Genomic DNA, 18,435 nt, shown 5'->3' on the forward strand with positions numbered 1-18,435 from the left:
TTAATCATTTTCGAACTGTCCGTGGAAATAAGAAATTGCTCCTTGTGTATAGTTTTTTCAAATTCTACAAACTTTTTCTGTACATATTGTAGGGAAGTACATTCATTTATCCAATTTGAGGAATGAGCTAAGCGTCTAAGCATGGATGCATTTCTTAATCAGCATGCAACATCTTTTGATTCATCTAGTTTGTATAGACTATTTTTTAGTTTTACTTTGAATGGGGGGGGGGGGGGGTACAAATTAAGTTTTTATTCTAATATTTGGTCTATTTAGTTTACTTGATCGGTCTTGGGGATTAGGATCCCACTTAGTGTTAGTTTTGCACGAATTGCATTACACTTATGGTAAAGAAATAAAGAAAGGTGACAAGAGTGAATGTCGGAATTATCGAGGCATTAGTCTGGTCTCTGTAGGTAGCAAATTACTGAGTAATATGATACTTTTTAGACTGAGACATGCTGTAGACAAAGTTTTAAGGGAAGAACAATGCGGTTTTAGAAAAGGTAGAGGATGTGTCGACCATGTTTTCACTCTTAGGTTAATAATTGAGAAGTCCCTTCGTTGTCAAACACCTTTGGTCCTTAGTTTTATCGATTATGAGCAAGCTTTCGATTCTGTTGATAGAACAGCGTTAACAAAGGTCTTATCGTTATATGGTATACCAGAAAAATACATTAAAGTGATTTGCGCTATGTACGAGAATAATACTGCTGCGGTTAAGGTAGGAAATGAGGTTAGCAACTGGTTTTGTATTAAATCAGGAGTTAAGCAGGGTTGTGTTCTATCCCCCTTTATATGGATCATTTTGATGGACTTCGTCTTAAGGAGCACAGGAAAGGCAATTGGAGACCATGGAATCAAATGGGGAGGAAGAACGCTCCTGGACTTAGATTATGCTGATGATTTAAGCATATTAGATGAAAGTGTGAGCAAAATGAATGAATTTTTAGAGGTTTTACGAGTTCAGGGTGCTAAAATAGGCTTGAAAATTAATGTTAAGAAGACTAAGTCACTAAGGTTAGGAATAAGTGAAGATGAACAGGTGACCTTAGGTAACGAAAAGATTGATCAAGTTGGGAGCTTCAGTTACCTTGGTAGTATTATTAGTAAAGATGGTGGGAGCAGTGAAGATGTTAAAAGTAGAATAGCTAAAGCTCAGGGTGTTTTTTCACAGTTAAAAAAAGTTTGGAAGAATAGAAAGATAAGCCTACAAACCAAGATTAGAATATTGGAAGCTACAGTGATGACAGTGGTCAAATATGGCTCTGAAGCATGGACACTCCGAAAAGCAGATGAAAATTTACTAGATGTTTTCCAGAGAAATTGCCTACGGATTGTTCTGGGTACCCGGCTGACTGACCGTATTTCAAACAGTAGGTTGTACGAAAAGTGTGGTTCAATCCCGCTTTCTGGGGCTATAATGAAAGAAAGGTTGAGATGGCTAGGCCACGTTCTACGGATGAAGGATGACAGATTACCGAAGATTGTCCTTTTTGGCCAACCGTCTGGGGCTACACGGAAAGCAGGTCGTCCTTGTCTGGGTTGGGAGGATGTCATAAATAAGGATTTAAAGGAAACGGGAACTTCCTGGGAGGGTGTAAAGAGGGAGGCTTTAAATAGATTAGGTTGGAGGAGGAGCGTGCGTAGCTGTGTTGGCCTCAGGCGGCTTGGTGCTGCAGTGAGTTATTAGTAGTAGTAGTAGTAGTATGGTAAAATTGGATGATAATGGGTTTAGCAGCTGCAATAGATAAACATGACTCAAGAGTGGCTGTCGGGGAAATTCAATCGTTCCAAATGATGAACTACGTAAAACGTTACTTGTTTAGAGCTTGTGAGGGAATAAAATTCTTCCTGAAATTTTTTTTAGGATGCTTCTTCCAAAATTTCTGAGAATTATAAGCCGTGAGGCAAATTAGCACTGAAATTGTATGAAGATTTATGCATTAAGAAATTGATAAGCACCAGCTAAAAAACCTGCTCAAGTTGTCAAGTAGTTTGAAGGTCAGCCTAATTCCCCAAGCTCTGTATATATATTCTTCAGAGGATGAAAAACGGTAAATTCGATATTTCAAAGGCACTTCTGTACAATGAAGGCACTTCTGATTTTTTTCAAAATTTAAATTTTTATGCGCTTGAGACCCAAAATAAAAGTGTTCAAGCATAGATTGCTCAACTTAAAATATGTTTCTTTGGTATTTGACTACGCTTAGCAATAGATGTATATCATTTCATTCGTTTCTGTGTTCACTCAAAGGGAAGTAAAAACTAACTAAGTAGAGCTAATATCGTGTAGAGGATAAAAGCCAATAAAAACTTTAAGCCTAAAGAGTATTATAGGTGGCAGCATTACTGAGGAAGGGCTCAGCACTGCCGCCTCTGTAAAGTCATTAATGTATTCTTTAAGCCTTAAGACAAAAGTCAGCCAAAGTCTAAAATATTTCTAAGACCAATACTGCCCCTTTTCCGTTGAAGATTCAAAATGTTTGACATTTTCTATGAGGCACAACTTAAAATTACGAGGTTACCGAAGTCAACGCCCTCCCTCATTGCCTTTATTAGGGAGGATGTGCACCCCACAAAGTGGAAAGAATTAGATACGAGTTTTTGCCTACTTAAAACTTTGTGCTAAACCGTTTCGTACAATTTTATTATTCAGTACAACCGAATTTTCAATTTTTATTTATTTTATTCTAAACCCATTAGACATTCTTTGTTTCGCATCCAAATAATTTTAGTGGACGTCAATTGAACTTCGGCAATCATACCCCTGTTGATAACAGAAAGTAGTTGTATCACTTTTAATTTCCGTTTTTGTATTTAAGACATTTATTGTATTTGTGCTTTATTTTTTATTTGCTTCAAAGACGCGTCTTTTTTTAAAAACTTATTTTTAGGCCGCCCTGGCAGATGATTTGGGGAACCTCCAACCATCCCAGATGACAACTAAACCTGTTGCTCCTCGTAACCCAGAAACGAAGGAAGAGCTCAATGCTCGACTGAGGAGACTTATTACAGCGGCTCCCGTGATGTTATTTATGAAGGGAGATCCAAACACACCGAAATGTGGTGAGGTTTTATGTAATTCTTTTAAACGACACTAATGTTGTTCTTAAATGAACAAATGACTTAAATGGTCTAAATGACTAATGTTGGTCTTAGCTCTTGTTTTTTTTAATGGGATTCTGCTGATAAAAATAAAAAAAGAATTCACGTTAGTTGCTTTAGTAAAACTATGAGTGGATCCTAAATAAGTAGTAATTTCACCTGTAGTGTATTCACAGTGGTATCACATTATGTTGCCTGGGCCAGGCTACTTATTATGTTACAAGCCATTGCGACCCCGCTGGTCACTGCCGCTGAATGTTTACCTACTAAAGACCGTATTGGATTAATTGATTCTAAACAAGCAATGGTTGAATGCGTTATTGATGCTTATGTATCCATCTGTGGTTTTCAGGATGTTATGTTTTTCACCAGTACATCCTTATATCATTTTTTTTGGTGAATTTGTTGTCATCTTGTTTCCGTTTGCGTTTAAATATTTTACGTATTTACTAGAATAAAATTATGTGAATATTCTGTAATAGAAAAAAAAACTCAAGAGAATTTATAAGATATAAAATAAACGTCTGTATATTATATTGTGCCACGGTATTGTTAAAATCTGTAGAATTTTATCTATGTTTAAGTTTTAAATTGGCGCTCTTCTGGATTTGTTTTTCAAGTTATTTAATGCAAGTTCACTTGGGTATGGTATACGGGATTCTGCTATATTAAGTGACCCAAAGAGTGTGACGATGAGATCTTGATTTTGTATCTGTCATATTGGACCGGAAACATGATTTAACCTTCCAGATGAACCCAAGTCAATGGAGGAAGCGAGGCAGTTCTGTGCCTCATTATAATGCTTACATTTACATTCTTACTGAGGGAGAGTGAAGGAGGTTATGGGTGTTCTCTTATGTGTGTGAGGCCGAATGTCTTGGTGTGTCTGGCAGTGAAGTTTCATCTTGATGTGTCATCTGGAATTACCCTTCCAGATGAACCCAAGTCAATGGAGGAAGTGAGGCAGTGTTGTGCCTCATTGTAATGCATACGTTTAAAATTCTTACTGAGGGAGAGTAAAGGAGGCTATGGGTATTCTCTTATGTGTGTGAGGGCGAATGTCTAGTTGCTGGTTTCGTTTCAGCAACATATTGGGATCCTGTACAATCTTTTGCTTCAGGAATGATATGATTTGAGTTATTTATTTTTAATGCCCATTTTTAAATTAAAAAGATTTTTAAATTAAAAAGAATACATATAAATTATATATATATATATATATATATATATATATATATATATATATATATATATATATATATATATATATATATATATATATATATATATATATATATATATATATGTGCAAAATCTACTAAACATAAGGTCTAATTCTTCCTCTGCTAACTTCAAATATATCCACAAAATGTCAGGTCTTTGACATTACCAGGTCCCGCTTTTTCCGCCAAGATGCATTGCAACCCTATGGTTGCTGTCATATTTCTTTCTATTTTAGGCTTTTCTCGTCAAATAGTCAACATCCTGAACGAACACAATGCTGACTACCGTACTTTTGATATCCTAGAAGACGAAGCAGTTCGCCAAGGCTTAAAGGAGTTTTCAGACTGGCCGACTTACCCACAGGTATGATTCTCGAAAATTACAAACTAGAGAGCAAACTATGTAAATAATTTTGACGAAAAAGTAATTTTTGTTCCAGACCTTGTACTGAATTTCACTGAACTTTATAAAACATGAGTGTTTATGATAGAGGAAGGGGGATGGAAAGAAACAACTGCCTATTTGTGTACTCTGTTGGTTTTTTTTCGTTGTTTTTATCTTATTTTATCCTGTATTTTGCGTAAATAGACGAAGTTACTTAAAAGTGTTTAAAAAATGAAAATTGTTCGAAAATAATCTTAACATATTAGAAAGCGAAACAAATTTGGAACCTATCTGTGAGGGTGGTCCTGAGATAGGCAAAACTCCAATTAAATTAGAAGTAGCACATGAAAATAAACTTTCGCGTTTGAAATTTGCACAGGGGGAAACGTCACTTCGAAATACCGATTCGAAAAGAACCATTAAGTAAAATGTACTTACAAATAAACATTAGTTGGCCTTGGTTTTATGCTTTGCAATAAAGCGCGGGTCATTTAAAACGGACCCGTTTAATTAAAAGTACCAAGACTAAAATGAAAACAATTGCTCTCTTTACCCGTCTTGGATCTTTACAGATCATACTAGATCATATATCTAAAATGAATATAATTTAGGCTGTCGAAATAAATAATACAAGAATTTTTTTTTAAACTGACTGAGAAAAAAAAATATTGAGTGAGAAATGTTTTATACCACAGTTAAAATTCATACTCCTCAGAGCACCGCTGTAGAACTGTTCCATGGAAGGATGACTCGTGAAACTTATCTCGATTTAAACATGGTTCTTCATTTTTAAAATCATTAAAGATAAGTAAACTTTCAGAAAGTAGGTCTGCTCTTCCTTTGATTTGGAAATCGTAACAAACGTATCAGGCAAAATACAAAGTCGAAACAGCCAATCGCAGTCAAATATTGGAAATCAAAATGGTTTAAAATCAGAATTTCGACAGTTCAAAATTAATTGTAAATTTAATGAGTTTAAATAGCAGAATTTACAGAATTATAGCTATAATTATCAGAATAAATCAGAATTTTGATAGTTCAAAATTTATTGTAAAATGTAATGAATCCAATTAATACGTTGGAATTAAAGCCAAAAAAGTAATATCCTACTATGAATTTCATGACACCTCAAAGCTGTGATGTAGACTGTGGATTTTTATGTAAGGTGGTATTGTTATGTCTAGATTTTTTTGAACCGCTACCTTTTTTGGGGACCTCTATCCTTTCTATCCCATACAGAGGTTGGACCCGGTACTGATTTCCGAAAGGCAGGCATAGCTAAGACACTTGCTATTTGTTGCTACCGGGTTTTGTCAATATTCTGCAATGCTTTCTGAGAGACACCCCTATGACAAGAATTTAGGGACGCATCTGCAGAAGCGAGGATGTCTTTGGAGACATCAAAAGGACAACTGGGACACTAGCGTTTGCTTCCCTTGAATTCAGTAGAGATCTGATGACCTGTTCTGGCAGATGTGTAGTTGAAAAGATTCCTGGCCCATATAAGTGAGATCACAGTTGAACTTGTTTCAAGGACTTCTAGGCCTTAGCTTTTTATGAGGTATATACGGTATTTCAAGAATTTCCAATTTGAAAAAAACCTATCAAACTTGAAAATCCCTCAAATCTTTGATTAAGCATTTCAGGATTCACCTTTCAAGATTTTTTTTCCTGAAAGAGATACACTATTTTGTTATTTCGGGCCATCAAGTTTGCTTTGCGACTGTCTTGTTTTGCATCTTGTTTATGCTATTTTACTAGATTGTGACCTAAATAATTTCTGGCTTTTCTGGAAAATTGCTGGAGGCCTTGCAAACACCAAAGAAATTTTTATTCTCTGTTTCACGATCCTGACACCGGAAAATAAGTTTTGAATTTATCATTTCTTGTTGTTATCAACCCTCAGACCACGAGGAGAAAAAGAAAAGATAAAAAATGAAGAAAAAGTGATAAAAAAGAACCAAAAAGTAACAATACTGCTACCTCTCAACATAACTTACTGATCTTATGGGAACCAGACCAATTTGGCCTCAACACCTTTTATACAGTACTTTTAATATATTTATAATCATAATAATTTCTTAGCTATTATATCAATGCAAAGGTTATTAAAATTCCCGTCGCTAATCGAAAATAAATACGTTTTATTGCTAAGTAATAGACTGTTTTTCTTCTAGCTGTATGTAAATGGAGATCTTGTCGGAGGATTAGACATTGTTAAAGAAATGGTTGACAGTGGTGAGCTCCAATCTTTGCTACCTAAGAAGCAGTCTCTGGAGGATCGTTTGAAGCGGTTAATTAATGAGGCTGATATTATGGTATTCATGAAAGGCTCAAAAGATTCCCCAAAATGTGGCTTCTCAAGACAGACTATGGACATCCTCAAGGAAACCGGGTTCGTATTTTATATAGATTTATTGTGCTACGGGAGCAACACTTTGTTTTTGTTCTCTTTTTCTTTACTATTTTTTCCTTTCCTGTCGATTTCACTGTATTGTGAGAAAGTGTTCAGGACTCTTTGGCTTTTATGGAAAGTGAGGGTATCTGGTCGGACGAGGAATATGACATAAATTTTGGAAAGCTGCGTATAACCATTGCCTGGGCTAAAAAGGATGTTTTTGCTTGTCCTTGAGCTAAAACCAGTAGAGTGTTAGCTAAAAGAGATATTTGTAGTCTTATGTTAGAGAGCACTATCTGAAGCTATTCCGCCAAGCTTTCGTTTTTTCGAGCCGTGTTTCTTCTGCTATCGAGTGAAAAGCTCCGTGGAAGGCTTCAGTCTGCAATTTAATATTGTAATAGAATAAAATCTCGAAGTGCTTAAGATGTGCGATTGTTTCTTTGCCCTTTAACCGAGACGCTTTTTGTGGAATAATAAATGGAAAAATTAGAAAGCAATTTCCTATGAGTCCAAAAATTGATGTCATTTACTTTACAAGCCAGCTCTGTTTCAGGTGTGGCACTGAAGTGGAGGGACGGTATTACATGTGCCTCTTAAACTTCAAAAGTTCTTTCATTGTTAAAGAAATTGGGGGCTCCCTTTGCTCCTTTCTCATAGTGACATGAAAAAGAAAATCAATTTTTAAACTAAGAGAGGTACAATTTCTTTCCGACCCTGATCGATACTCCTTGAAGAGCTAATAAACGTTTATTGCAATAATTATTTTGCACAATAATTTTTTTACAAAAAAACACCATTTACAAACTTTTTATGGGCTGTCACTTTGTTTGCTGTGCTACACGCTGGAAAAAACTGGATAATGGTTCTACTGGAATACGAGCTGATTCCTGATTTGTTAAAAAAATTCCCTTGTCTCTAATCTCATATATATTAGTCGTTTCTGTCTTTTTAAACCTTACAATAGCCAAACTGTGCCTCATCTTCCTGCTTTTGTCTCCTATTTGGCAACTACTTTCTTCCTAAAAAAAAACTTTTTCGTCAGATTTATTTTAAGTTTGCCAAAATTTTTGCATGTGCCCTTTTGGACCAGTAACTCTTTTCTGTCCCAAAAATTCAGTCATTTTTCCAGCTACAATTATTGATAGACTGGAAGATTTCAAATCTTCTGCCAATAAGCTTAATCACAATTAGTCTTTTCTGTTCCTGTGAGTGTAAAGATTGCTGATATTATGGTCATAGGATAATTTTTCGTTTGTGTGTTTTTCTTTTCCTTTTTTTTCTTTATTTTATACTCTGTCATTATGGCTTCTGCGCTTTTTTCTTGTTTTGACAGGTTATAGATAAGTTGAGTTGAACAGCATATTGTGAGTCTGCTCCAAGGAACTTGCCAAGAATTGTTTTCATTTTTTTTCTAAGAAAAACATTCTTTTTGAGACACACCCTTTTTAAAGATTTAGGGAGTTGATAACTGTAGTATTCAATCGATGGCGAAGAAACAAAATCAAAATGCTGCTCATGCAACAGTTCCGTTTGCAATACCGAAAGAATCTTACTGCACGATTTCACGTTGCCCTTGCAACGCAAGTCCAATTACTATTATTATTCAATTGATATGCCAAAGTCATTCAACTAACCCGATTAGTAATCTGAGTTTCATATCTGATTTTAATATAGGCCCATTTTCAATTGTATACAAAACAGTTGGTATATCTATTTTGTTTATCTACTGCTACTACTAATAATAACAACTCACTGCAGCACCAAGCTGCCATAGGCCAACACAGCTACGCACGACCCTCTTCTATACTAATCTTTTTGAAGCCTCCCTCTTTACACGCTCCCAAGAAGTTCCCGTTTCTCTTAAGTCTTTCCTTACGACATCCTCCTATTCCATTGGGGATGATCCGCTTTTGGTATGACCCTTGGCGTTTGGCCAAACAGGACAATCTTGCAATCTGTCATCCTTCATCCGCAGAACATCTCCTAGCCATCTTATCCTTTCTCTCATTATAACCCTAGAAAGCGGGGTTGAACCGGATTTTTTGTACAGTTTACTATATGAGATACGGTCAGTCAGTTGATACTCAAAACAATCCGTAGGCAATTTCTCTGAAAAATATCAAGCAACTCCTCTTCTGTTTTTCGGAGCATCCACGCTTTAGAACCATAATTGACCCCTGTCATCACTGTAGCTTCTAATATTCTAATCTTTGTTCGCAGACTTGTCTTCCTATTCTTCCGAACTTTTTTCAACTGTGAAAAAAAAACACCGTTGGCCTTTACTATTCTAATTTTAGACTCTTCACTGCACCCACCGTCTTTACTAATAATACTACTTAGGTAAGTGAATCTGTCCACTTGATCGATCATCTCATTACCCAACATCACTTCTTCACCTTCACTTGTTCCTAGTCTAAGCGACTTAGTCTTCTTGACATTAATTTTCAAACCCATTCTTGCACTCTGAACTCGCAAAACCTCTTAAATCTCATTCATTTTGCTAACATATTCATCTGGGATGCTTAAATCACCAGCATAACGTAAACCCAGGAGAGTTTTTCCTCCCTTTTTGATTCCGTTTTCTTCCATTGCCTTTGCTTTGCTCCTTAGGACAAAGTCTATCGAAACGATCCATATAAATGAGGATAGAAGGTAACTCTGCTTAACTCCTGATTTAATACGAAATCAGCTACTAGCCTTACTTCCCACCTTAACCATAGTAATGTTATTCTTGTGCATAGCACTAGTCACTTTAATGTATTTATGTGGTACACAATACAAGGATAGGTCCTTCGCTAAAGCTCTTCTATCAACAGAATCGGACGCCTGCTCGTAATCTACTAAAACTGAGGACTAAATGTGTTTAATGGGTCGGGCGCTTTCCAATTATTAATCTAAGAGTGAAAATATGGTCGACGCATCCTCTACCCTTCCTAAAAGCGCACTGCTCTTAGGAAGTTAAATATTTATATCAGTTTCCGTGTAAGTATTTCTGCGGTTACTGTGAACTGTTCAGAAGCAAATTTGGATGAATTAATTTACTAGAACAGTGTTTGTTTATCTGCGTGAGTGAGGAAATATATTGTAGTGAATTTCAAGAAAGATTAAGGAAACTGGTTCATTAAAAAATATTAAGTTCTCAACGATGACAATCTTTTTCTACCAATTTTGTATTAATTATTATTTTTGGGAGCGTTCTTTCGACCGCAGACAGTCAAGAGTGAAACATGTGCTTTGATGCAAAAAATCCTATAAAAAAAAATACGAAAAATGAGCTTCGGCGAATTTGGCTTCTTAACAGTTCGTGTCTTTTTATTTCTATGACTGGAAACTAGTTGAGAGCTAAGTTGATTAAGTCTGTAAAACAAACATTAGAAGAACACCAAAAATTGGTGAATTATGCGGAAGACGCGAGAAAATATAGTAGAGATCCTAAACATCTCGATTTTTTTGGAAAAAAATGGTCCCAAATACTCTGCCCCTCCAGCGTACTTTCCTGTCTAAGGACATAAAGAAACACCAGACAAAGCCGAGATTTCACTTTGAGAAGATTAGTGTGGTATGTTTCAATGCTACATTCCCATATGCCTTTCTTTACGCTTCTGTTATTTTTCAATATCAAGATTACATAATTTGATGACTTAGTTAATGTGGAGCTTTTCTCCTCGGATTTCTGTAGTTTCCGTTGTAAACTAAATATCATATTCACGTGTCACTTAAAATACAATACAAAATGAATAGATTTAACCGTATAGAGTATGGAAGTTGACAAAATTCTGTTGCGGGGGAGGAGGAAGAGCTACGATTTTTCTCGCCGAAGGGCTGCCGAATAACTTTCTTAAACTCTGATTTGGAGAATATGTGACCTGTTTTATATACATTTTATATTTTGAGCTTCGGGGTGGGATATTTGTCTTTCGCCTTCGGCAATGCCTCTAATTTCATAGGAATTTGAGCTAAGTCACAAAAAGCTACGTTTCACTTATATTGCTAAGATTGGAACAATAGTTGACATATATTTTACATCAAACGTCCCTTGTGTGGTCGTTTCACGTTACTATAAGACCTGAGGCTAGCTACCAAAGGCATGAATAATATTGAAGGCGCGCCCTTAATTATTTTTATTTCACTTGAATGAATTGCCTCATTTCACCTTATTTTATCTATCAGTCCTGCTTGAAATTTGTTGAAGTAAGGATTCTGAGTTGTCTAAAAAAAGGCTATATATATATATATATATATATATATATATATATATATATATGTATATATGTGTGTGTGTGTGGTTTGTTGAGAACGGCACTTAGATAACAGTACATAACAGTAAATTTAGATTTTTTGCTAATAATGACACTGCTGAGGTATCTCCAATAACAACTTGAAAAATTATCGTAGAATTCAAGCATGAATTTTAGAATCTTTGGTAAAATTTGAAGCCTCCCACCTCTATTAGAAAGATGTCAATATACCTCTAACCGCTAGAAGCCTTTTAATTTACTTCGATTTTCCTTGTAAGTGCTGATTTTTTTTTTCTCTTTTAGGCTCCCATTCAGCACTTTTGACATATTAGCTGACGAAGAAGTACGCCAAGGACTAAAGACTTTTTCTGACTGGCCGACATATCCTCAAGTTTATGTAAAAGGATCTTTGATTGGAGGATTAGACATAATCAAGGAGTTAAAGGAATTGGGAGAATTGACAAGTTCATTAAAAGGGGAGAGTTGAGTCATCAATGGTTGATGTGCTTTTATGGTATTGCTTTGGACTGCTTGATTTTTGCATGGATTAAATTAATTGATAATTATTTGTCTATCACTTTTGAATCTCAATGAAAATTTAGTTAATATCTTATTTGTTTTCATTTTTATCGAACAATTTATTTTTAGAAACATTATTTTTAGAAAATGTTTTGGTACAGTTCAATAGCAGATTTGAACTTCTATTTCAGAATGTGGAATTCTTTGCGTGAAAATAGAATTATTGTAGTATCCTTCCTTCCTCTCTTTCCATCTCTCTCCCTCGGTCTTTCGTATCATTCGACTTAAGACAAGACAAGATCTTTTATTGACCAAATTACGTAATAAATAATTATGTAAAGGTAGACTCGTCTACCGTTTTATCATTCAATTTTTTTTTAAATTGGGATTCCTTCTATAGTCATTGATAAGTGATTCTTTCCACGCTTTATCCTTAAAAAAATCAATAAAAAAAAAGATAGTGTATATTGGTTGCTCCTAAATTCTACGTCAGAAACACAGAGTTTAATTTAAAACGTTTATTTAAATAAACCAAAAAAAAATAGCATAAAAAGACTAGAAAAAGTCTCGTATAAAAAAGTTACATATGACTTTAAACTCCTTCTTTAAATAATAACACGTATATGTTAAAGCACTACGGATATCTACAAACTTTTGCAAGGATTTAGAAGCCGTGTCCAATGTTGCGGTGGGTTTCTCCTGTCTATTTGAAAATTGGTCTGTTTTATGAGGCAAGGGAGGAGCTTGACATGCACGCACGGAAGTAGTAGGGGGTTCTTTTGACTTCCTTCCCCGAATATCAGTATTTTTACCAGTTCCATATAATTTCTCAACTTTTTCCATGTGATTCCATCTTTAAATGTTTTTCAGAATTTCGCCCCCTTTTCAAAACGCCACTCCCTTCCCCGAATCAGATTTCTGGACTTGGGATGATTGAACCTACTACATAGGTTCACCTTGAACATGGCTAGTAGTACCTGCTTTCATGGTAATCTTCACTTAAATATTTGTGAAGATTTACAGTCTTGGCGGGTTAAAAGACAAACAAAATCTTTTTCAACTAGTATTATGATCTTAAAATATGTTCTGAAAGGCAAATTAATATGCCGTTGGAAGCTCAGAATACTTTTTACTTTGATTACCGATTTCGTGTTACAAATACTGTTTCAATAAGCATTTAAACTATACCGTCCAAATGATGCTGTTCTACATGCCATTAAACTAATATCATAAAAACTCAACAAATTCTTTGCATAGTTCTACATCTGAAGATACTGATCTGGTTACTCCAGCATGGCTGCTTATGTCAGAGGTTGTTGTAGCGGGGCTCATGCGGGCCTCCATTTCTTTTAAAACGTCTTTTCTGTCTAAACTTCCACGGCGAAGTTGATATTCAATCACAATAGGGATTGAGATCAAGCAGCATTCAACGATTAATAACCCATTCTCGAGAACTGAAAAGGAAAAATATGAGAAATACTTCGACAAATGTTACATAAGATGTTTTTTCTTCAATTTTACCTTCACAATAAAGATGAAGGAATGGAAAACAACATGTCCGAGTCTTGGGGTATACACCTTGTGTACCAGTTTTGGTGAGTTAACACCCCAAAAATAGTTCACATTTTGTTTATATTTTGTGCAAGTTTTCTTCGCCAGTGCTATTCTATTTTTCCTTTCCTTTCTTTTTCTCCGTTTTTCCATTTTTTATGGCACTTGGTATTTACCAAGTGACATATAGCGATTGCAAATTCTGTCTGTCTGTCTGTCGGTCCCGGTTTTGCTTGTTTAGGCACTTCCAGATAAGCTAGGACGATGAAATTTGGCAGGCGTATCAGGGGCCAGACCAGATTAAATTATAAATAGTTTCCCCAAAATCGTTTCCCCAAATTGACCATATGGAGGGGGAAGGGGGGACGGTTTATTTGGAAAAATAAGAAAAAATGAGATATTTTTAACTTACAAACGGCTGATCAAATCTTAATGAAATTTGATAGTCAGAAGGATATCATAACTCAGATTTCTTATTTTAAATCCCCATCGGATCCAGTGTCGTTGGGGGGACTGGAAGTCTTGGAAAACGCTTAGAATGGAAAGTTCAGGATGAAACTTGGTGAGAAGAATAAGCACAGGTCCAAGATATGTGACTGGTATAACTGGACCGGATCCGCTCTCTTTAGGGGAGTTGGGCGGGGGGGGGGGGCGGGTAATTCGGAAAAATTAGAAAAAATGAGGTATTTGTAACTTACGAATGGGTGATCAGATCTTAATGAAACTTGATATTTAGAAGGATCTTGTGATTCAGAGCTCTTATTTAAATCCCAACCAGATCCGGTGACATTGGGGGGAGTTGGAGGGAGAAACAGGAAATCTTGGAAAACGTGAAAATTGAGGTATCTTTATCTTACAAATGGGTGGTTGGATCTTAATGAAACTTGATATATAGAAAGATTTTATGTCTCAGATGCTCCATTTTCAATTTTTGGATCCAGGGACATAGGGGGTTCGAGGGCGGAAACAGAAATTTTTGAAACCGGAAATCCTGGAAAACGCTTAGAATGGAGAGATCGGGATGAAACTTGATGGAAAGAATAAGCACAAGTTCTAGATACGTGATTGTAATAATTGGAACGGATATGACCTCTTTGGGGGAGTTGGGGGGATTTCCAGTGCTTTGGCGAGTTCGGTGCTTCTGGACGTGCTAGGACGATGAAAATTGGTAGGCGTGTCAGGGACCTGTACAAATTGACTTGATAAAGTCGTATTCCCCGATTCGACCATTTGGAGGGGGGCTGAAGGGAGAAGAAAAATTAGAAAAAAGGGGTATTTTTAACTTATGAGTGGGTGATCGGATCTTAATGAATTTTAATCTTTCGAAAGACCTCTTGTTTCAGAGCTCTTATTTTAAATCCCGACCGGCATTTAGCCTCTAATTTTCCTTTTAAGTCAATCTATTGGTTCTTAGTATTTTGCAAGAGCTCATGCCATATGAGCTCTTGGCTCTTCCGACCTCGTCGTAAGTGCCATATGAGCTCTTAGCTCTTGTTGTTTTCTGAAGCAGAATGTAAAAATTTGGCTTGCAAATCAAGCCCGATAGTTCCTTAGTGAGAGCATAATCTTACATAATCATTCGGAATCAAGGAAAAAATCCCCCCAAAAAACACAATATTCACGGAAATAGCTCGGAAAGGGCTTTTGCAAAGTTGTATCTATTGGCATATTTATGAAAACTTGCTGGTGCTTTTGGTGCATTATTCACATTCATGAGGAACAAAATAAGGGCATTTGCTATTTGCTATTGCAAGTAACCGCAGGGATATATAGCAGATGAACCCCCTCCCCTTCACTAGCTAGATATTCAAAAAACTTGTTTTATCGGATAATATAAATTAGAAACTGAAAACCTAAAATAGTCAAAACTATTCATGCAAGCATCAAAGAATTCCGGATATCAACCTGCCATTAGAAGATTAAGAACAAATGATCTACGAGAAAGGTGTCACTAAATTTAATTATGGAAAAAATAATTATGTTTATAGTGTATTTCAAGGCAAAAAATTGACATTATCGGATTTCTCCTCGGAAAAATTAAGATTAAAGTGTTAACTGACTAAGATGATCTAATTGTGGAGCCAGAAGTTAATCTAAACAGCTCTTGGGCAGGTCTCTGGTTAGGCTAGCAATTAGGGTCACGCAGATCTTAGTTCATCCAAAACCCCACGTTCTTACGACAGGAAGCACAATTTATCGGACTGATAAAGTGTAGACGACAAGACGCAGCAGAGAGAGAGAGAGAGCAGCTAAAAAACGCATGAAGATGGAAAACTAGCGAATTGAGAGACCATAAATATTTAATCCTTGGTTTGAACTAGTGAAATTGAAAGCCCTTGTCGTTTTTGTGTTCTATTCACTTTCATACATTATTAATTATCTAGTTATATCTTGTTTGAGTTGTCGGCTGATTTGGACGCTCATCCGTTTTTGACATAACCGACGTGCAACATTGGCGAAAGTAGCAGAACCCTTCACATGTCAGTGTAACCTAGAGTAGAGCCCATGATTACGAACATAGAAATACTTACAACTTTCAAACGCATTCACTGATAGATAAGGCAACACACAAGGAATAACTCCGTTGTCACCAAGGATTTGCATGGTTGTAGTCTGTGCTTTCACAAATAGAATGAACAGCTGAACCAAGTGGATTTTCATCTAAAAGAAAATATCGACGTTGTAAATATCTCCTTTTATTATTTGAATTTTATTTTTAGGATTTTTTTCTACCTGGCTCAGATTACTCTAAATCAAGTCCTCCGCACGGGAAGTCCATAAGTCTACTATAAAATAATTTCAGTGAAGGTCATAGTCTCGTGTGTCGAGTGGCACCCTTTTTTGAGTACCATCTTCATAGTCTATCCAATAACAAGTCAAATGTTTAGCTGCATGTTTATGTATAAAAATGTTGGGTCAGAGCCCATAGCCTTATACTTTATCCTGATCTCTACGGAAACTGTCCAAGGATCTGGGTCCAGCCTCTTTTTTTCTTTTTTCTTTTTTAAATACCTCTTCTCTCAGTGATACTAACATCTTTAAAATGCATAACTACTAACTTTATTTGTGATATTTATGTACCCACACTTCAAAAAGCAATTAAGATTAAGAATAATTATCTTATCAATTAATACCAAAGTTTAAACAGATAAAAGTATTCTAAAACTAATTATCATTGTAAAAAAACACTGTCCAACCGTTTTTTTCAGGTTGCTTTTCCGTCATAGGGCAACCGATATACGTTGGAACCAAAACTACAAAAGAATCAACAGAAATGCATTTTAATCACTTCAAAATCTCCCTTTCTAGCATAAAACCCCTCCCCCTCTAAAAATCCCAAATGCTTAAAATTCCCAAATGCCCCAGATGAAATACTTTGTTTTTATATCATTTTAAACAAGAAAAAAAAAACATATACTCAACAATTGGATAAGATTTTTAGTTTCCATTTTAAACATTTAATTCAGTTATATTCATACGATCATCTCTTAACTGCTTATCTTTTTTATGCATTTTCATATATTTATTAAATCTTTCTGGTGCTAGTATTCAATCTCTGGGTGCTAGTGCTTATTATATTTAATATATATTATCAAAATAGGGATATTACAGGCACAGAAACCAATATAATCATTAGGTCACAGGAATTTAACGTTCAAGTAAAGGGGGAATAGAACTATGTTGGATAATATGCTTTGAAATCATCGAAAGAATATGAAATGCTGCTCTAATGAGTAAGCTACTGGAGTGATGAGGTGTAAGATGACTGCAGGTTTTTTGAACGATGGTTCCAAATCATTAATGGATGTCAATAACTAATACATCAACAGAATAGAAATGATGAGCAATGTTACTACAGTTCTCTTTTTAAATAGAACTAAGGTGTGAACAACGCTCTAGATCTTTTTTCCTACATTTGCGAGGCATTCAATCCCTTCTATTTACGCTGGATGTAATTTCTCTCCTTCCAGTATAGGAACATAGAGCAAATAATACTTCAAATATCAACAAAAATAGTTGCGTTGCAACCCCTCCCTATCCTCGATGAAAGACAAATATGACCTTCTAGATAATTGTTCTAATTCTGTTTGAAAACTATTTTGATGACTAAAGCCCAGAACTTCAGAGAAATCATAGTCCTCTCAGCCCTGTAGACTATATCCTTAGTTACACCAACGGCGACCAAGAACAAATGATACTGTTTTTCTTCCACTTGATGCAAGAGATAGAAATATAGACGAGCAACAACGCTCGTGGGGATTGTATGGGAATGGTCAGTGAATATTTCTTCGGGAGCCAGGGGGGAGGGTTTATATGATTATTACGGACATTACAAAATGTTCCCCATTTATGTTTATTGTGAGTCTTACCGTACTGTGGTAGGGACCTGTCCTTCCCCCTGCCGTCTACTAGGGTCGTCCTAGTTGACTATTCGAAGGTACGGTTATTGGAAGAAAAAGAGTAAACATGGATACATTAGCATCCAGAGTGTGTTTTCAAGCTTTTTCCATTTTACCAAAAAAAATCAAATCTTTTACTTAAGAAACGAGTAAAAAGCAATAGTACGTACGCCGTATTTGATATGGGCCAACCTGGACGCAGACATAGCAACAAACAAATTAACTCCCCACTCGGCAATAAAGAATGATATAGTTTTCAGTGTAGTCAAATATATGTATGAGTTGTCAAAGCCAACCTGAAAAAATAAAAGTTTAAATTATGTATTTTTTTACAATTCACAATCCTTATTGATTCACAAACATTAGGATTGAACTTTGTCGTTTTATCATCTCTTCAAAGTTATAATACTTTTAATATTTTATTGAAGCAAATAAAGTGAATAGCGAGTAATTATTTTCTTGTCAACGGCATATAGCAAATAAAGGAAATTTCAATGATACCTCTCATAGTGGTTTTTAGTATTTCTGCTATTCCAGACCCATCTGCGCATGTCAATTTTGTTTTGACCTTCCTGCTAGAATTTTTCCAAAAATATTGTTTCTATATTTATTT

The 18,435-nt window shown here is 35.6% G+C and overlaps 3 protein-coding genes across 3 annotated transcripts in view; 2 read left to right on the top strand and 1 right to left on the bottom strand.

Moving 5' to 3' along the window:
- The window catches only part of LOC136027188 (tRNA N6-adenosine threonylcarbamoyltransferase, mitochondrial-like), a 373,253-nt gene that overhangs the window by 219,735 nt on the left and 135,083 nt on the right, over positions 1 to 18,435 (top strand). The window lies entirely within an intron of this gene.
- LOC136027183 (glutaredoxin-3-like) lies at positions 2,888 to 11,918 on the top strand. The gene is made up of 4 exons (XM_065704190.1): positions 2,888 to 3,069; positions 4,568 to 4,695; positions 6,894 to 7,111; positions 11,656 to 11,918. Exons 1-4 carry the CDS (start codon positions 2,940 to 2,942, stop codon positions 11,837 to 11,839), a joined length of 660 nt encoding a protein of 219 aa, XP_065560262.1. The 5' UTR covers positions 2,888 to 2,939; the 3' UTR covers positions 11,840 to 11,918.
- The window catches only part of LOC136027182 (organic solute transporter subunit alpha-like), a 25,919-nt gene continuing 19,858 nt past the window's right edge, over positions 12,375 to 18,435 (bottom strand). The window contains exons 6-8 of the mRNA XM_065704189.1: positions 17,993 to 18,118; positions 15,954 to 16,083; positions 12,375 to 13,325 (exon numbers count right to left, since the gene is read on the bottom strand). Coding sequence (XP_065560261.1) covers positions 13,099 to 13,325; positions 15,954 to 16,083; positions 17,993 to 18,118 — 483 coding nt within the window. The 3' untranslated portion in view covers positions 12,375 to 13,098. The remainder of the gene's footprint in view (positions 13,326 to 15,953; positions 16,084 to 17,992; positions 18,119 to 18,435) is intronic.

Source organism: Artemia franciscana, chromosome 5, assembly GCF_032884065.1.
Source record: "Artemia franciscana chromosome 5, ASM3288406v1, whole genome shotgun sequence".
In the NCBI taxonomy this organism is placed as follows: Eukaryota; Metazoa; Arthropoda; class Branchiopoda; order Anostraca; family Artemiidae; genus Artemia; species Artemia franciscana.